General features: G+C 42.7%; 1 protein-coding gene across 1 annotated transcript in view; it reads left to right on the top strand.

Annotated features, from left to right (window-relative positions):
- LOC113456536 (serine/arginine repetitive matrix protein 1-like) overlaps positions 1-19,133 on the top strand; it is a 20,082-nt gene extending 949 nt beyond the window's left edge. Inside the window, exon 2 of the mRNA XM_026781330.1 lies at positions 18,734-19,133. Within this exon, the coding sequence (XP_026637131.1) occupies positions 18,734-18,908 (175 nt within the window). The 3' untranslated portion in view covers positions 18,909-19,133. The remainder of the gene's footprint in view (positions 1-18,733) is intronic.
- Positions 19,134-21,140: the final 2,007 nt, after the last annotated feature.

Raw genomic sequence — 21,140 nt, 5'->3', positions numbered from 1 at the left:
AGGGAGAGCACGACAGCAGCCGAGCCCGCGGTGACGGTGACGGTGGCGGCGGCGGAGGCGACGGCGATGGGCGCGGGGAGAGCGCGCCAAGGGGGCGGAGGAGTTGCCAGAGGGTTTGTTTACGCATTGCTGCCCGGCTCGGGGCACAGCCCGCACTCCCTGATTGGACACAAACTGGGGCACAGCCTCTCGCCGCCGCCCGCCAGGCCTTCTGGAGCAGCCGCCGCCGCCGCTGCGTAGCTCCCGGAGCGCCTGCTGGGCACAGCCCACCGCAGTGCCCCGGCCTGGATGGGGGACTGTCTGGAAGGCGGGCAGAGTGGGCGTGGAGCGAAGCGGGCGCCGGGAGCTTGGGTAGCCCACCTGTAGTGGTGCGACCTTGGCAAGGAGAAACTTGAAACTTCTCTGGCTTGGAGGCTGCTTCTGCTCCAGCGGTTGATTAGATACCCCCACTCCATCCCCTCCATCGCCCCCCCCCCCCCCCCCCCCAACCCCCCCCCCCCCCGTTCCCATAGGAAGCTTGCCCTTGAGTAGATAGAAAAACAGCTCAAAAATCAGTGTGCTCGTTGGTCAAGTTGGTGCTTCTTATAGAAGCTGACCGTGGGCGCTCGCAGTTCTCTTCTGCCTCCTGCTTTCCTGGTTTTTAATCTTCATCTTGCACCTGACATTCAAAAGTTGCCCTCCCAGAAGTGACCTCCCCACCGGGGTGCTGAGCATCCTCTGAGGACTTCCCATGGCCTCAGCTTCCTTCAAGGCCAGAGCTCCCAACAGTTTCAGCCTCTTCTCTTCTATCCAACTGTCACCTCTGAACCTATGCCTAAATACCATGCCTAGAATGCTTTGGTAGATTTGCATTCCCTGGATCCTGTTCTGTTCTCTGCCAGAGAGCACCCGGGTTCCCTCTACCTGAGCAGGTTTCCTAGACTCCACTCCCCTTCTTCCTTCCACTATTTGTACTTAGTCTTCTGGACTCCCTGGCGACTGACATCAATCTGACCTAGGCATCAGTCATGTACCTGTGCCATGCACACCTCCCCTCCCATCCTGTAGATTTCTTAAGGAAAATGGCCAGGTTTCAACAGGGTTCCAGCAACTGGGAGAAATGAAACTGAAGATATTTCCGTGTTGTCTTCGTGTCTGCCATTCGGCCAGGCCCGGAGAACGTGGAGTCTCTGAAGACCTGAGGCCACACATCTCATCTTGTCAAGAGCAGACACTTCGAACCCCAAGTGTGTCCTCCATGCTTCCCGTCTCTGTATTCACTCTCCACATCTAAGTGCGTCTAAAGTCACAACAGCTCTGGGTGGAGAGTGACTGGGTTCTTCTGAAAGAACGGCAAAGCCCACGGTGGCCAGTGTGAATACAGTAAAGAAATCATAAAGCAACAGACACAAGTTCAGTCACTTTACAGACGATTAGGGACACGAGGAGCGTCTGATGAGACACGTGGATTCATCTCTGTCTGATCAAACACTACTTTTCATATGTCTTGGGATGTCCTTGACTGCTGGGATGACTGGATTTCTTTCTCTAGATATTCAGTATATAGTCCCATTGGGAGAAGATCTGAACTCTGGTGGTTTTTTTTTCCCCAGATAAATCAAATTAGTGCAAATACATTGAAAGAACTGCAAACGCCACCAGGGGAGGGTGAGGCTACCCCGAGATTGGTAGCACCTAGAAGCTGCTTCTCCCCTAGGGCTCCAGAGCAGTGGAGCAAAAAATCACAGAGAGCAGCTTCTTGTGGAGATACCAAGCAGAGGGGCCTTCCTCCTACCCTTTCTTCTCAGCCTCCTCAGTCACCCTGTGGAGAAAGCAGAAACTCGTGCACATGTGACAAAGGCTCACACATGCCCGGTGTGAGGGAGAGAATGAAGCCCAGAGCAGAGTGATGAGTGACAGGTGCCCCAGGCGTGGGTGCAGCACCTGGTCGCCTCTGGGACTCATCCTCCAGGTCAGTTTCTGCGACGTGACCAAACACACCCCCCCACCCCCCGCGCACGCCCCGGCACTTTGTTCTCCCCTCTATCTTTGTTTCATTCTCTTGTTAGGCCCCTCTTCCGTCATGACTTCCTTGGGCTTCCCTTTTCTCATCTCTGTTCACTTCTCTTTGTGTTTCCTTCCTGTCTCCTCCTAACTCTCCCTCTCTGAGTTCTTATACTGTCCCTGTGTCAGCTGCAGGCTTTGGTGTGAAAGGCATGTCCTGCTTCCCGTTAAGGCATTCAGATTACACACCACCATGTTGCGGTCCTTCCAGACACAGGGCTAGCCTGTTTGTGTCTGTTATCTTGCTAATCTTCACCACACACTCACTGACCAAGCACCACTGGATAAAATTTGGTGCCTTGCCTATTGTCTGTCACAAAGGAGACTTTGTTTCCGCAGGTCGCTGGCGACACTGGCCACAGTCCTCTTCCTGTTCCTGTCGGGGGTTCCCTCCTCACGTCCTTACTCTTCATGTCTTCCTCTCGTTATCAGAAACACCTCCCCAAGCCCCCAAATTCCAACAGTCCGGGACATAGTTTTAAACCTACAAAGATTCACAATGCCTAATAGAGGAGGCAGCATTCCGGGTTTTGAAGGAATAGAATTGAAAAGCGGGAAATTGATCAAGGAGGAGAGTTTTTGGTGGAGCAGTAAAAAGTATGATGCAACTTGACTAAAGTGCAAAAGAACGCCAACAAATTAGAGCATGTTTCAGAAAGTTTCTCTGTCACCGTTCTCCACAACGGTGTATTCAGAAGCACAGATAAAAATCCTAAATATATGTATAGTTCATATTATTTGAACCATAATGTTTTAAGGCCAGAAAGAAGTATGAACACTGTCTAGGCCAAAATGTTTTAAATCAGGAGAACTACAGCCTACAAGGTTTGGGTACCTGAATATCAAGGTGATGTGGCCATTAAAGTCTATCCACATTCAAATCCCTTCCTTGATAAATGTTGGGCTGTGAACTTACATGTGGTTAAGTTTCTTTCTCAACATAGTAGGGAAAATGACATCATCTACTTCAGAGGCTTTTGTGAGGATTAAACATTAGCTGTAAAACACTCTATAGTCAGTTTGGGCAGCAACAACAAAAGCAGCCATAGAGTAAGTAACTTAACCGTTTCCTTCTCGCAGTTCTAGAGGAGGAGGTCTGTGACCAGGGTTCTGTTGTGGCCAGAGCTCTGTGAGAAGATGTCTCCTTTTGGGAGCGCAAATTGTCAACCCCTTGTGTCTTGGCAGAGGAAAAAGAGTGAGTGAGAGACCTATGTTGAGATTCTTTTCTTTTTTGGTTTTTGAGTTTACTTTGCTTGATATGTTGGTTGGTTGGTTGGTTGGTTGGTTGGTTGGTTGGTTGGTTGGTTGGTTGGTTGGTTTTTCAAGACAGGGTTTCTCTGTGTAGCCCTTTCTGTTCTGCAACTCACGCTGTAGACCAGGCTGGCCTCAAACTCATAGAGATCCACCTGCCTCTGCCTCCCGAGTGCTGGGATTCAAGGGGAGCGGCACCGCTGCCTAGCATACTTGGATCCTTTTCATGAGGGCACCCACCCCAGTCTTGCAAACCCCATCATTACCACCTAAACTCCTCCCAAAAGCGTCCCCTTTAATACCATCACACAGGATGAGGCTGTCAACAGGAAATTTGAGGATTCCCAGATATTCTGCATTGTGAGTATGGAGCACAGTGACTGGGAAGTGGCACTCAAAAATATAAATGCATATTATTATGCTTCCAGTGCCATCAAGCAAGAGGATGCCAGAACCAGAATGAGCTTCAAGCCTTGAAAGCCCTAATTGAGGGCTTCTGATCCTGGGAGTTCTAGTGTTTGATGTCATCTGTGAAAACACAGCACTGTGCTAGTTTGCTGTTTAAAGAAGGTCTCAGCCACGCATGGTTGAACATACCTTTAATCCCAGCACTTGGAAGGTAGAAGCAAGTGAATCTCTGTGAGTTCAAGGCCAGCCTGGTCTATATAATGGGTTCCAGGATAGTCAGTGCTATATAATGAGACCTTGTCTCAAAAAAGAAAAAAAAAACGACAACAAAAGAGTCGTATTTCTAGCTCCAATTCCTTCCGATTTCCTTACCATCCCTGGCTACTCAGGCATACTGTAAAATTTCAGCGGGAGATAGGGAGCATAAAAATTAGTTGTGGACTTTTCATCATCAGGAATAGTTTCCAAATTCTGATATAGTAAGCTTAACTAATTTAAATTTCAGAAAACTGAAAGTCATTAAATTAGAAGTGTTTGATTTATGGTGCTCTTAGCCCATGTAGTATCGAGCCCACCTTGGTAGGAGATTCACTGGGATTGTGTAAAAGCCTTCAGACTGTCCTGTCTATTACAGATTACACGCTTCCTTTCTTAGACCCTGGTCCCCCAATCCCACAATTACTATGTTGCCTACTCTGAGGACATAAGTATCTTGAGGCAATGAACCATTTGACCTTTTAGCTCAAGGACTAGCTCAGTATCAGGAGTAAGGCAGATGCTGCATGTTGTGGACCGCCTGGCACGGACAGTGGCACACACTCTGAAAGAGTCTCTTCCTCCCGACCCTTCAGAGAACATGCTCTCTCTGGGTGACTGTTGTGGCTAGATTGTAGTCTGCTCCACTAATTTATCAGAAAAATATGCAGCTTTGGAGGGTGGGATAAACGTGCAATCTACAATATAAAGAACATTTGAAGGAATTCGTTTTAATGTTGTAAACTGAAGCAATATTTTAAAGTTGGGAAGGCATTTTGTTAGCCATTGGACTTTTGTAACACCCTCAAACCACACAATACAATAAAGGCTACTTAATTACCACCATTATAAACTTTGCTTCCATTAATATAGAAGTCCCTCAGTTCTACATATGGCTATATTATCTTGTCAAAATCAGTTCTTAAAAAACACAGTTTTTCTTAATCTTAAAAAGTCAGTAAATATTCCATTTTCTCTCTTACTTCAAAACAAATTTATAATTCAATACTTAATCTCTAAAAGCTACCTTATAGTTTCTCAACTTCACTTACATGCCTGTTCTGGGAAGTTGGAAGGAAAGAAAAGTCTTAGTTCTAAATCAACTACTCGTTTCATTAAAAGGAAACTGAGACCCAGAAGAAGATAGTGGCATAATAGCTCAGTGAATAAAAATGCTTTGCCATCAAGGATGAAGACTTCAGTTTAATCCCTGGGACCCCTTTGGTGGAAAGAGAGTACTAACTCCCACAAATTTTCCTCTATGTTCCACGTGCAAGCTGTGGCATGTCTGTGTGTGCATGTGGGAAGACACGTACACACATGCACACATGCACGCACACACAGTAAAAATGTAAAGCAGTAGCAATAGTGGCAAAATCTTGCATTCTCAAAGCACACATTCACATTCCATGTGCTTATCAGGTACCTTTGGAACATATGTGGTGATAAACCGTGTTGCCAAAACCCTTCCCCAGTTCCCCATTTCTGCCTGTCACTACCAACCCATGGGGTCCTTTTGAATGGAAGTGGGCGACCTTGGACTCCTCTCTGTGCCTCCACACCCTCTTCAGTTTGTCTCCCTTTGCTCTGAACTCGGCCATCATTCAGGACATCTTCACTTTACAGGTGTATTAGAACAATTTTGTTTTCTCCTAGCTGTGCTTCTTACGGTGACCCTAGCAGAACCATTTTAATGTAACCCAACTTTATGTATTAATGATAAAATACTACTATTTGCCATATAAAATAAATTTTAGCATGAATTTAAACTTTCAATAAAATATACATGAATTTTAAATCATTCCAGTTCTAATATATATTAGTGACTAGCTGTGTGACCTTGGACACACTTAACTACCAGGAACCTCAGTGTCTTTAGGTGGTAGCTGGTGATATTAGTACATGTGCCTAACTCTTAGGATTATCTGATAATTGAACAATGGGATAATGAATGTTAAGTGCTTGAAATAATACTTGTGTTAGACTATGGTATTTATCAAGGTCTTACTTTTCAAAAATTTGAGGTCTTTGGTTGAATAATCTTATATCAAGCTTACAGCATAGATGCCATTACAGTTCTTGGATAAGGAAACTCAGGCCTGGAGAAATTATAAAACAAGGTCACCTAGCTAAGAGGTGACTGAGCCAGGCTTCAAAATCAGGCAAACCTGTGTCCTCCAGTCTGTTTCTTGAAAAGAACTTATAAATGGCAGTTACCGTACATCCTTTATTTATTATCATTAATAATGCCTAACAGTGAAGAAAAATTCCTGCCCCTGTTCTCCTTTAGGTTTCTTTCTGAAACCGGGTCTCAGCCTCACTTCAGGGAGTGACGAATGCTTCACGGTTAAATGCATTGGGTACGGGTACGACTGTTTCTGCTTTTCAGAGGGGCAAGAAAGATGGTTCTCCTGTGCTGTCTGGACCCTTTCATGTCCCTGCTCCCTCATCTGCATTCTGCCTTCTGCAATACTTTCTGCTTGGTGGTTGTTCCTTGTTCTTGGTTTGGGGCATGCCACTCCCCATGCTTAACCCTGTCTGTTCTACTCCAGAAGATGATTTAGGAAAGGAATCTATCCAGTAGCTTCCCAGAAAATACTTCTTTTGGTTCCTAAAAATTTTCACTTCTTTTCCCTGGGGTATATTGTGCACTATGGTTATGAAATGGTCCCACTTGACTGTCATTTGTCATTTAATGATGCCAAAAAATAAAATGGAGTATTCTTTGTCTGCTATTCCACGACTACTTCTGTGGCTTCAGATTTCTGCATTGTATATGACTTTCTGTGTCTTCCCTTTTCTCTTGCTTCCCGTGTGTGTGTGTGTGTGTGTGTGTGTGTGTGTGTGTGTGTGTGTGTGTGTGTGTGTTTCCCCCTGAGCGTCTGGTTGTTTATATTTGAACATCTGGCCTTTTTGATTAATAGCAAAATTTGACCTTGGCCTTCTAATAATGAGATTTTTATAGATCCTAGAACCATAAAACGTTAAAGCCGGAAGGACTTTTGTAGATAACAGAGGCTTACACATTCCTTTTATAGAGAGGAACCAAGACTCAGAGAAGCCACATATCAGAGGAATGCTACATGACCTATAGCAAGAGGAAGCCTGAGGCAATCCCAAGACATATCCTTCATTTATTTCCTATGAGTTGGGTTAGGACACCTGAAAATACTAGTATGCAAAATTTATAAGTATCTTCTCTCAAAATTGATAAGTTCTCGTATTATTGGTTTTTAAAAACATTTTTCCAAAGAGAAAGGAATTTCAAGAATGAAAAAAATCATGCACAGGCAGATAAGATTTATAAAGAACTGGGTCGTCTTGCTGACTGATCATGTTTCTTTTCCAGTGGTGCTTGCTACAGTGTCTGCTGCACAGTACGATCTCAACATTGCTGATTCTGCTGATTGTGAGTTACGACAGGGTCTCATACTCCTGTGCTCTCTCTTCTTTCCCACTGCTTTGTTCTTATAACCCCAGTTATTGCTGACTTTCAGGGCTTTCAGAAGAGTGTGTCTAGTTTGGGATTCTTTAAGAGGCATGGGGCAGGGATTTAGTAGCTGCCATCTGTGGTCACAATGGTGATGACTTAAAATGACTTCAGATGGAACTGTCTACACTTCCCCTCAGGTGCAGGCACAGATATATATATACTCTGAAACCTTTCTAGATTTGAGAAAGTCTGTTTCTAAATCGTGCCAGTTATTGCAAAGAAGCAGTCTCTGGCCAAATAGTTTGGAAAATATCAAATAAAACGAAATCATGGTTTAGGGCTGATTTGCTTTGCTTCTGGAAGAATTCTCAGTTGTCTTTAAAATACTGATGTGAATCCTGCAGATTTGTTAGTGGAAGGACATAATTATATAGAATTATGTGAACATATGTGACCTTACATCATTATCTATGAGATGTGTTTCGAAGGATTGGTGTCATATGAGACCAACTTTGGAAGTGTTATTCTTTGGGTTTCAATTAGACAAATGACACATACTCAGTTTGTCCTAAAACTAGCTGTTCCAGATGAGAAGATACTTGGCCCAAGGATTTTTTTTCTTCTTCTTCTTTGCAATGAGACTGTGTCTCCCCTCTTCAGTTGTCATTTCAGAGCTTAGATGCTATTATTTCTTGGTTTGGAATTTCTCCATCAGAGAAGTTGTAGGCTATTTCAGACTGGCCTCACAAGTGAGCTACACAGTTCTCATAATCGCTTCAGCTAACCTGTTCTAGTCATGCAGTTTTCAGCACGGGCGTGTGTGTGTGTGTGTGTGTGTGTGTGTGTGTGTGTTTATGTGTGTGTGTGTGTGTGAACTTAATTAGCTACAACAATGACAACTAGCTCTCACTAGTGTGCACTGTGGACCACACATTGTGTTAATAGCTTTTCATGTAACACCCCACCTAATTATCATCACAATCTTTTAAGGAAGTATTACGAGTATTTCTGCTTTACACACAGGGAAACTTGAAGAGAACGCGAGTAACTTTGCTCAAGAAGGCCCCACGTTTATGGGGAGGGGTATAAGTAGGATTGGCACCAGGACTGGAATTTGTTTAACTCCCGTCTGTACTGCCTTTTGACCGTTGGTTTGTGTTTAAAGAAATACCTAAAAGCAGTGGCCTCCTGGTCCAGCCTTCAGTGACTGGCATGGCACCTGGCATTAGGAGTGAGATTTAAGCAACTTGGCCAAACCATTCAGGCAGGAAATGATGGACCCACATTTTGAAACTGTCTCTGTCATTCATTTTTAACTCTTAAAACGTTTTAGTTTTTACTTTATTAAACCAGTATAAACCCTAATTTGTCTTAATTCCCACACATAAGTGTTGTCTTACCTCCCCATCAAGGAACATTCTCTTTGCAGCAGTCAAAGCTAATTTCAGAAAACCACAAGCAATCGAATTGCAGAGTTGTGGAGCCCAGTCTCAAAGACTACATCTAAAAACAACTCCTGTGTCTCAGGATCAGGGAACACTTCAGAAGAGGGGAAGAAAGACGGTAAGACCCAGAGGGTTGAGATGAAACAGAACTGGGGTCCCTGTAAGCTCCTAGTCACCCTGGGTTCAGTTAAATTTAGGCATGGTTCTGGTGTTTCAGAAGGTGATTGGAAGCATCAGGAACTCATTAAGAAAGTCTAACCCTAATGGAGCTTTTGTAGAAAAACTTGGCCACCATCCATTAGGGCCCTTGGATATGGGGTTGTGATTGCACCCAAGAGACAACAACCCAGATCATAACAGGTCACAGGGTGGTGAGCAGCAGGATGCTTCCTGGCCAATTTTGATAATTTCTCTCTTTGGTCTTGGTCTCTACACTTTTCGAGTCCAGCAGTTGCCCATCATTCTTTATGTGGATTTTTTTCTAAACTTTATTACTCTGGGTTCAACTGTCATTGCTTAGATTCCCCTCCAAACACAAGAAATCTGGGACCTCCCAATACCATGGCTCTACAGTGGAGTGGGGTTGGGTCTCCAACAGGAAAGTGTCTGGTTAAGTGGAGACAATGTGGCTCTAACCCTGTAGAGGACACTGCATGAATGTCTTGGGCCGGACTTCTGGCATATGAAAGGAATGTCTGTCCTAAATTTAATAAATACGGAGGGTACATGGAAAGAGGGAGTCAGGATGACTTGTATGGGGTTGAAAATGATGAACTCTGAAATCCTGTAGGACCCACAGGATGTGACTTTTGAAGCCGTTCAATTCCAATCTTAGGGATAATACTAACCTAACTGAGCAGAAAAGGGATAGCCAGGAAAATGCAGTGACCTACCTTGTTTCCAGGGAAAATACTTTGTAGTTTGTAGCCATCAAAAAGATACCCAGAGGAGAATGATACCCAAGGGAGAGAAGATGCGTTCAGGGGCACTAAACACCACATCGAAGAGAAAATTTGGTGATAAACCTATGAACTCATTACAGAGGTAGGGGCTAAAGAAACAACTGCACAGTTGATTCTGCTTGAACATTTTGTGGACAATGAAGACTACGTAGATGATCCTAGGAATATGAATTATGCATGGATGGAGGCAGAGGCTATAAAAAAGGCAAAACAATGGACCACCTTTCCCTCAAGCAGACATGCCATCCACTTCCAACCTCCTCAACTTGTCGTGACGGGAAGTGCCTTCTGGAGTGGAGATCTGTGCCCTGACTGTCATGGATGGAATCTTGAGGTCCCAAGGACTTCAAATGAGTCAGGGTGGATAAGAAGCAGACAGCACAAAATTTTTATTAAACAGGTTGCCACTTGGATGATTATTTCCAAAATTGTGCACAGCACAAAGATATTAGACAAATATAGGAGTATGGGCTCATAAATTTGAGGGATCTAAATTAGAAGAAGGAGAAACGAATATGTTTTACACATTGTTCAAACCAAATTGTACCATTAATATTCTTTGAGAAATTAGGTTAAAGCCCAGCTATATCTTCTTCCGGCCATAGCCTCTACTTCTAAGCCACTTTGCATTTGCCAGTTCTTTGTCCTGAGATATTGGGATGGGGCCTCAACTAATGTATAATCTGGCTGTCTGGGGTGATGCGTGTTTTCCAGATTTGGACATGAGGCTTTGCGTCAGTTTCCATGAGGAGTAGCCTTCTGGTGATTTTTGTTTTAGAGCCTTCAGCTTTATGGGGAAAATTCAATCTCCATTTTAGTCTATAAATATCAAATATTTACGAACCAGACCAAAAAAAATGCGACAACAAAGCCAGTTTAAGATCCAGCCCTCTGGTTACAATAACTGTGTCTGGACAGAGCAAAATAAGCTCAGGACATTGGCTTCCTCTTATCTAAGAAAAGGACCCTGAAAATTCAGATCCTTGTCATAACTCTATGAAATGAAGGCAACCCAAGCCCAGTGAAAACATAATTCTCTTCTTTCTCAGTAACAACCCCCCCCCAGAAGCTCACTATACAAATAGAGAACGGTGTATATAACCAGATAGTTAATGGGAGCTGGCCCCAGATATCAAGAAAACGTGAATTCTAAATAGAAACAGTAGGTTCAAAACAACTTCCTTTTCTATCTCATCACCTAAGGCATGGCAGCTAATTTTATTTACTTCAAAGCACGACATTGAACTTGCATGAGCACAACAATAAAGATTATTGCAAATGTTGGAAGCCTCCTAAGAAGGCTACTTCAACAATGACCACTGACCCTTACATTTTGCCTGTGTGCAAGTTCTCTTTAAGTACTTTATGCATGGTGGCTTATTTAGTCCCAGGGACTGGACTAAGAGGGAAATACGATCATGTTGTATGTTTTACTCTGTTGGAAGCAGCCTTCCAGGTAGAGCTAAGCATGCTGAATGTTTACTAGGGAGTGGTCTGAGTATTCACAATCGAGGAGGAAAGAGAAGATATTCTGTTTTATGGGACAGACGCGTGTATATCTGAAGCACATAGAACTGAAGCATACAGATGTTACAGGGCTTGAGTAAAGTTATACAAGTAAGTGGTGGACCTAAAATTAGATCACAGGCTCTTGAGCATCACCATGACATGGTTCAACCACAGTCTACTTAATACCCGTACTCCTGTAGTCACTGGATTCTCCATGCACTGATGTTTTAGAGGAAGGGAAATTACACTTGTCTTTGTATATTGCACACATGGTCAGCCTCTCTTCCCTATACTTAAAGGACAGCTGTGCAATTCCATTGATTTTTCTCTTGCAAACTGTTTCGTCTACGTGGACGATGACAGTTATGTAAAGATCCACTCATGGGTGCATAGCATTGGGCATCCTTGGGACTACCTTTCAGATGTCACTTTTACTTGTGATTTGTACAACTGCTTGATTGTAGGATGGAGTCATTTGGTCTCATATATCAGCTCTCCTCAGTGACTTTTTCAGGACATGTGCCAAGCCTTTATTAGAATAAATGATGTATCCCCTGGCGTAATATGTTTGGATATTCTACAGCTTCATTAGTTTTTCAAAGTGTAAGCTCCAAAAATAATATGTATGTTTATATATGTTATATAATCATCCAAAAATGTGAAATATTAGAAGCCTTGAAATACCTCAAATTTATTATTTCTGGAGCAGAATGCTGTCATCGTCTCCCACTACCCCATCAGAAGACGGTTCCTCTATCAATTTCTGCTAAATGGCACCGAAATCCACCCAAGTGGAACAAGAAAAAAATAGTTATCCAAGAATATTTCCACCCTATACATGTAACTAATCAGTAACTTATTCGACTCCCCCTCCAACAAGCTATCTCTAGAACTGCCTACTACTTCCCACCAAACAGGCTTCCCTCTACCTCTCCTGTCTTCCTGTGAGGGATTTTCCACCAAAAATGAAATGATGTTTTAAGAAAAAAGTCTGTTATATCTTATTCCCCCCCCTGCAAAACCACCCAATGGCTTTCATTTGTACATAAACTGAAACCCTAACTCCTCCCCGTGAGTGACCTCTCTGTTCTGCACTCTTGGACCAGACTAACCTGGAAGCGTTCACTCTGCACGGGCTGGGCCTTTTCTCCCTAGAACACTTCGTACTTGTCTGTATCTTCACAGTTTGGTTTCATACGAATGATGCACCCTTGGAGATGGGTCCCTGACCACCTTCTCTAGAATAGCTCCTCCAATCTTCACCCTCATCCTGTTTTCTTCCTGCACAGGATTTAGTACCCGTTGAAATGATCTTGTACATCTCCTGTCTATCTTGTGAAACAGCGTTCCTGAGAGCAAGGAGCAGGGATTCTCTGTACTGCTGAGTGCCACAGCCCCCTCGTGCCAGTCAGTTATTTGGGGAAATAACTCTTGACAGATTTCTGTGTGCCCTTTTTTGAAAATTGTAAATTGATCACATTACACTTGGCCTGCCTTTAAAAAAACTTTTCATTTTTAAATAATTATAGTTACAAGAATAGTACACAGCATGCTCACATAACCTTTCACCCAGCTTCCCCAAATGTTGAGAACTGATAAACAGGTTTTTAAAAAAATACCGAAAATCATTGTCAATCCAACACTATTTATTATTGACTAGTCTATAACTCTTATTTTAAAAATTTTAGATTATAGAATGCAATTGTTTTAACATTGTAGACTACAAACATTCTGTATTTAACTTGTGATTTTTTTTTAAATTTCTTCAAATCTGGATAAGTTCCTTACCTTTTGTTCCTTCATGATTTTGAATTTTCTATTAAAATTCCCCACAATCTGGATTACTCTGACATTTTCTCATGAATAAAAAAAAAAAGAATAAAAATTTGGGATAAGAATGGCATTGATGCGATGCTCTTTGGCCAGACTCTCACACTGAAAACTTTCTTTGTAATCTGTTGTAGATACTAAGGAGAATACGTTGTGTATTCAAATGTCATTTTAACATACATATGTATTTGCACACACAACTGAGTACATGTCCATCTACATCTCCCACTCTTGGGAGCCAGGCAGCTCTGGATTTTATTGCTTATTTTCTCTGTTCTTTCTCTTCAAGTTCCTGAGATGCTATTTGAATCCTGTGTTATCTTGGTATGTTGGTTGATTATATTTGAGTGCAAATGTACACACACACACACACACACACACACCAATGATGAAAACAATCCACAACACACTGCCTTAAGACAACAAACAGCCAATCACTTTATATCTGTTAAAGTTGGCACAAGTGGGTGGAATGATAGTTTTACTGGTTACAGTTGGCCTCCTTCACATGTCTTAGAACTGACAGAATGTTGGCTGGTTTGGGGTGACCTTTGATAGACCAAGGAGCCCCTTGGTGCCACAAGCTTCTCTTTCTGTGGATAATCTAGGTAGGTTCTTCAGGTGAAGTCAGGTGGAAGGCACAAAGTCACTCCTCTGCATCCCACTGGACAAGGTAAATCACACGGTCAGACCAGGTTCAACCGGTAAGGAAACGACTCCATTTCTTTGGTGAACAGAAATGGAAAATCACATAGCAGGCAGGGGTGAAGATTCAGGGACATTTATGCATGCACTCATCCTAACCCATTGTTCTATTCTTCCCCTAACCGTTTTAGTAAGGTACAACTCACAAGCCATACAATTCACTTATTTAAAGAGTATAGTTCATTGGTTCTAATTATAGTCCCAAGGTTGAACAAAGAACACCACAGTCATTTCTAGAATATTATTGTCATCATATGGAGAAACCCTGTTCCCATTAGTCACTCCCATTTCTCTCCGAAACCTCACATAACTCTTAGGGTCTAAGCTCCAACATACGGATTCTGGAGGAACGCATACATTTACACCATAGCACGTTTTTACTTGTTGAATAACGTGTCACGGTTATTCTCCTCTACACTTGGACTGTAATGAAGGTTATTTTGAAGTAACACTCTCTGGTGCTATTGAGGGTATCTTAGAAAAATTATTTTTCAAGTATTGAATGTAATGCAAATGAATCATTCCTATCCCTCATTTCACATAGTTATTTCATCAGATGAGTATTCTTTTGAAATTATCTCCAGAGCAATGAGGGTCTTCTGATCTGTGTGGGTTATTTTTGGTAGAAGAGCTATTACAGTTGCTTGCAATTTCATAAAGAAAATTTCTTTATGGTTTCTCACTTTGAGCTTCTGTTAAGGAGAATGTGGGAAGAATCTCATATTTAAGGTTCACATAGTTTCGGTGGTTTGAATGTTATCTTATGTTCCCAAATGCCCTTGTATTTTTATTATAGCTTTATTATAGCAAGACACAGTTTCATAACCCAATTCTAAATTTAAGTTTGATTTGGTTAATTATTTGCCCAAATAGCCACAGTAAAAACTCTCTCACTTTCTTATTTTGTTTTGCTTTGTTTTAGGTTTTGAGACAGAATCTCATTGTGTACAGCAGCCTGACTTGAGATCCTCCTGCCTCAGCTTCCTAAATGCTGAGTTTACATGTGTCCACCACCATGTTGGGCTCATTTTCTTTTCTGAGAAGTAAGTTACTTCTTTGCTAACTGTGGAGACTCAGATTTTCCCTTCCTTTTGGATTTTATTGACAGGAACAATAACCAGTTTCCTCAGTCTGCTTAGGACTCCCATGGATGTGGCACTGTATGCTCTGTATTCTGGAAAGCCCCTTAGTCTCAGATAAACCTGGACATTTGGCCCTTAGGAGTGTTCTAGAGAGAGAAGGACTCACTATGTGCCGGACATTGGAATTACGGTGGTGAGCAGAGCAGATGCTGGCACAGTCTTCATGTCACTCAGAGAAGTGACAAGACCATGTCAAGAGCCCAGAGAAGTGACCAACCAGGAATAGGCTGTGGTTTGACTGTGGTGATGGTTTTTGAGTGTGTTATATTCTCAGTAGCTACTGGTATTCCTCAGAGGACAGTAATTTCTATTGGTTTCGTATTGTACCCAAGTTCAGATATGTTTTTTTTTATTTTTATTGAGCTATATATTTTTCTCTTCTCCCCTCCCCTTCTACCCTTTCCTATGGTTCTCATGCTCCCAATTTACTCAGGAGATTTTGTCTTTTTCTACTTCCCATGTAATTTAGAACCATGTATGTCTTCTGTAGGGTCCTCTTTGTTGACTAGGTTTTCTGGGATTGTGAATTGTAGGCTGGTTTTCTTTGCTTTATGTCTAAAAGCCACTTATGAGTGAGTACACATGATACTTGTCTTTCTGGGTCTTACCTCACTCAATATGATGTTTTCTAGATCCATCCATTTGCCCGCAAATGTCAAGATGTCATTATTTTTTCTGCTGTCCAATATTCCATTGTGTAAATGTACCACATTTTCCTTATCTAATTTTTGGTAAAGGGGCATTTAGGTTGTTTCCAGGTTCTGGCTATGACAAACAGTGCTCAAAAACCAGAAACAAAAAAAAATTATTGTTTATCCACATTATGAAATACCCTGAAATGTATGAAAAATGTATTAATTGACATGATAAGACAGCAGCATTGCTTCTGAAAAACTTGTTAAAATACTCACAATATAATATTTTAAAGATAATCTGTATGTTAGTGTATTGAGCAGATATAGTATATACTATGTATGAGTATATACTGGGGAAGAAGACACACAAGAAAGAGAGTGAGAATAAACAAATACAAAATTTAAAAAGATTTTAGAAGCTTTGAAATCTGTATGTATATAAGAAGACAGAGAATCTACTGTGAAGAGAAAAAAAAAAAACCAAATCTTTCTGAGCCTTTGACAAATGGTGGTGACTCTAGTCAACTTTCTGACTCTAGGGAACTTGTTCCAATATCTTCTTCACAAGGGACTATGTAGACATATAGGTCATCCTAACAACTGAAAAAAAAAAAACATTGTCAGCTAGCTTCCAAGAGTGTATAAAAGGCTGTCCCAGCATCCAGCACATCAGTGGTAGCAGCAAAAGCGGCAGGGCTCTGCTCTAAAGGCCATGGCGGGGATGGCCACACTGTGTTTGTGCAGCAGAGTTCGAGGCGCACACGAGAAGAAGCAGTCCAGAATGAGGCCACTGCGGAACCTGCCACAGGAAGCAGGCTGGGAGATAGAGGTTGTCCAGTGGGACTTTTGGGGGTGAACTCTATGCAATGTCTTTTGTGCTTGGTACCTGACCGGGCTGCGTAGCAGGCAGGCTGCTACAGTCAGAGAGAAAAAGAGCTAAACAAAGAGGATTGTGTGAAACCTTAAATACAGCTGCCACCAAGAATGCAATTCTGGTAACTGCTGGCCTCTTCTGTGGTCCCAACGTCTTGTGTTTGTGCCAGTTCCAGTTACTCCTGTCAGCCTGTCTCCTCCGTCGACTGAACAGAGCGCCTGGTGTATTCAGACTTTTACATCGTGTTCTATGGCATGGTCCCTCACAGTGTTTATTCCAGCGTGTGCTGGACACATAGTCATTGGGTTCAGTGACAAGCCTGAGCTCTTATTGCAGTAAGGAAAGAAGGAACAGACTCAGACCCAGAGATCAGAATAGAGAATATCCCTAAGGAAGGATTTCCACACATTGTAGTTACTATTCATGGATCAGGACTACCTATAGGAATGTGGAATTGGGGATGATACAAATTATTTTTATAAAAGCCGGTCTTTGATCCTCAAGGAAATAAATACAATGCATTTTGTCTTGAGTGGTGACCAGGAATAGCTACAGAAGGCTAACTGTGGGTGAACCATCACAAAACAGTGACCACGTGCTACATCCAGAACTAGAGGGAGAGCAAAATAAGAAAAAGCAGCATTACTATACCAGCTTTAAAAACACAAGCCCTAAACAGCTAGGTTGAAATGAATTCCTGTAGTTACTTAAGGAAAATCATACAAAAGGGAGTCTTAAGAGGCTGAAAATGTTTTTGGGAGCAACAAATGCCACCAGTTTTGCACATTAGATATTGAAAGGAAGTCCTAATGATCCCGAGCACAGAGGAAGAAACTGTTGAAGGTCGGAGGAATCCAGGGGATGGTGCAAGGACTCTATAGACGTCAGACACGGGAACACAGGGCTCTTCTGGACCAGCTTCACATTGGGGTTAGGCTGAAGATAAGCTAGGACTTCAAATGGGATGTTGTTCTAATACGAAGCATCTCTGACTGAGACTTTCAATAAGTCACTTGAGCGGCAAGAACAAGGATACTGAATTAATAATAAACTATTTGGGCAAATCGTCCTCTAAGGAGACCCTGGTGGATTTGTATGAGAAACTGTGGATTCTGACGTCAGCCTTTGATGATACCACACTGGGGAGACAATCCCCAGGCTAAGATTGTCTGGGAGCAGAGTTTACTTAAGGGCAGGCGATTGTCTTTGAAACAGAAAGTTTATATAGCTAAAAGGATGCTGTTATCAATAACAAGGCAGAGGGCAATCTGACTCAACATTTGAATGGAAGATCTGGGAAGACAGAGTCTCTGTGTTTTCTCATAACACCAAGCTCCTCTATACAGTGCAACACAGCTGTTGTTCAGTCAAGCCCTGTGAGCCCACAAAAGCACGCCACAGAAAGCAGCACAGGCAACAGTTAGATAGTGCACATGGGCAAACATGATCTGCTTTGAACTTTAAAGATAGGGAGTGCATCTTACCCGGGGCCAGTAGGTCTGAGCAAATAAACAGCCCCACAAGTTGAGCTGGCCTACCCAGTGGTTTTGGGTCCCTGTGATAAAAATTAAAATGTTTTGAAGAGTCCAACAAGAGTCCGTAGTTAATGTAAAACTCATTAAAAACAATTCATTACGTATTAATACAAATGAACTATTTTAGTAACCATATTTTTAAAAGGTAGAATGCAAATAAACCAATGTGGGTATTTTTCTTGGATGATACACTAAAATACAATCATTATTAAAGCATTTATTTATTGAATGCGTGTGTTTGTGTGTGTGCATGCATGCACATTCAGTCATGTATGTGGAGCTGTTCCTTTCCTTATATCACGTGTGCCCTGGGGATTGAACATAGGTTGCTAGGCTTGGCAGTAATCACCCTTACCTGCTGAGTCATATCACTGGCCCAGTATTAGTTAGTTTTTTAGAAGTTAGTTGCACTGGGAATCTGAACCCATATGGACTGGTCATGTGCTGTAAAAGCAAGTGATTTGTCTTGTGCTTTGATTGTATCTGCACTCCCTATTGTTAGGTGATGCGTGAGTGTAGTTGTGAAGGTGATTTCAGGTTTGATGTTCCGTTCAGTAATGTGTGGTTTTGTTTTGTTTCGTTTGGGGAAAGTTCTGTAGCTCAGGCTGTCCTCGAGCTTGTGACCCACTTACCTCAGCCTACAGAATGGTGGGATTATTGGGGTACACGTGTTTGGCTTTTCAACTTTATTTCTTTGAAATGACAGGTTCACGTCATCATTGTTGGAGAAAATGTCTGCCAAGCCCTACACCCACATTTTGCCTGTCGTTCCTTCACGTTTAAACTGGTATTCCATGAACAAGCCAACAATGGAGCCCACAGTTCAGCCACATGCTTTCATTTCCCAAGAAACCCTTAGATTCATAATGAAACAGCGGTGATGTGTGTGCAGTTCTCACTCATCGCTTAGGCATTAAAAAGACGTGTTATCAATGGCCAAGACTCAATCAAATTAACAATCTTATTACTTCATCAAGGACACTCAGAGAAGATTGACTTTAAAAATTGCCGAGTGCATGGTGTGAAAAATATAATGACAGCCAATGCTGAGGCCCCATCGGTTTGGCCCATCTTTGATTTGGAACGTAAGCACTAATCCTACTGAACAAAGCAAATGGCTTCTTTGTATTACAACGAAGATCATTTTTTTTTAATCTTGCTGTCCTTCCAAGAGTGTCTCAAGCACCCCAAGGATTAGGGGCCACTCCTTAATAGCTACGTATATTGCTTAGACTGAACCCTGAATGCACTGCTTCACCCAAGGCAACCAAGATAATACAGTCTCATCTGCCTAGCACAGAAATTAAATACAAAATCCTCCATAAAAACTTAAATATCTGCTTCTGTTAAAGCATGACTCTTCTGTAGCTGAAATACATTTTTTTGCAAACAAGAAACATTAATTCAAGAAAAATGTCTATAATTATTCAGGATTGAAGGAGCTACCTATAAGAGAAGAAGGAATAATTAGGATCTTCCTTTGGAAAGCTGGAGACTTGTTTGAAAGTCGTGATTTCACTGGATTGGTATTTATTGAGCATCTGTAGAGTGTGATGTGTTATGTAAGGAGGTGCAGATCTGGGTCCCTGCTCTGGCAAGAACTGGTGTGCAACTAGCAAGCTGGAATATGTGACTGTAATAAGAGAAATGAGAATTTAAGCACTAAATATAGATAAGAGAAACAATATCAGAATTTGCCACAAGGCAATATGAGAGGCGAGGTACAGACATTTAGGGCACTGCTGTCTTCAGAGAATCCCACTAGTTAGAGCTCTACTCAGGAACTGCAGGCCTGACCCTGAGAACGTTCCCCCCACCTTAGACTCTACCAGCTACTACTGAGACCCAGACCACCATCTCCACAGGAGCGTCCTACCGGCTGCTATGGCAGGATACCCCTGCTGGCTAGTTTCTGTTAACACAAACTAGAGTCACCTGAGAAGAGGAAACCTCGGTTGAGAAATTGTCTCCATCATGTCGTGTTGGCCTGTGTCCTGTCAGTGGGGCATCATGTCGTGTTGACCTGTATCCTGTCAGTGGGGCATCATGTCGTGTTGACCTGTATCCTGTCAGTAGGGCATTTTCCTCATTAATGATGGATATGGGAGGCCAAACTCATCATGCACTGTGCCACTCCTTGGGCGGATAGTCCCAAGTTGTATAGGAAAGGGGCTGAGCAAGGTACAGAAGCCACCCAGGAAGCAGCGTGTCTCCGGCTTCAGTTCCTGGTTTGAATTTCTGCCTCACCTTCCCTTGACGAGGCTCTGTAACTCATCAGTCAGACAAACCCATTCTTCCCCTGAGTTGCTCTTGGATGCTGTTTGATCAAAGCAATAGAAAGTCAAGGACTACAGCAGCTTAGGCATTCTTTGCTTTCATTTGTTCCCACTAAGCTTTCCTTGATGCCCAACCTTTAAGCGGTTTGTAGGGTTGTTTCAAAAGCTGCTTGGAGGAATACTTCCTAGATCTTTTAAAAGCCCAAATATTTTTCTCAAGATCTTTATGCCATATGGCAGGTGTGGGAAAGGAAGAAGGTCAGAGGAGGTGGGGATGGGCATGGGAGTGAAGGTGTTGTGGAAAGGATTGATGTTGGAGCAGGAGAGCCTTAGGGAGGTGGTGGGAATCCCAAGGGGCTGGGCTGGCTATGAGGCCTGGTGGGAGGAAACCTGTCCTTAGATGAAACTACCATGTATGGCATAAACACCGTCCTCCAGACTCCATGTGAAGAGAGCCCTGAGGAGGAATTTCTAGACGTGGCCCAGAGGACTTTCTTGAACTGTTTGGGGAAAAACAAATCAGTTAAGTCACTGACTATACCTTCCTTCACCTTCTGACTAGCTAAAAAAAACTCTTCTTTCTTACTCCACATATGTCATGATGCCTAGCCCCTGTGTCCAGTATCTTAGGTTTGAGGAAACTTGGTGAGATTTGAGGCTAGAAGGGAAAGTGCCTACGATCACTCATGGGTACTTCTGCTCCTAGGTACTCCTGCTCCTGGGTACTCCTGGTCTTGAGTACTAGAGTTCCTGGTTCTGGGTACTCCTGGTCCTGGGTACTGGAGTACCTGCTCCTGGGTACTGGAGTACCTGCTCCTGGGTACTCCTGGGTAACCC

This window comes from Microtus ochrogaster, chromosome 8 (assembly GCF_000317375.1).
Source record: "Microtus ochrogaster isolate Prairie Vole_2 chromosome 8, MicOch1.0, whole genome shotgun sequence".
Classification (NCBI taxonomy): Eukaryota; Metazoa; Chordata; class Mammalia; order Rodentia; family Cricetidae; genus Microtus; species Microtus ochrogaster.
Note: the sequence above shows the minus strand (reverse complement) of the source record. Positions and strands in the feature narration are given on the sequence as shown.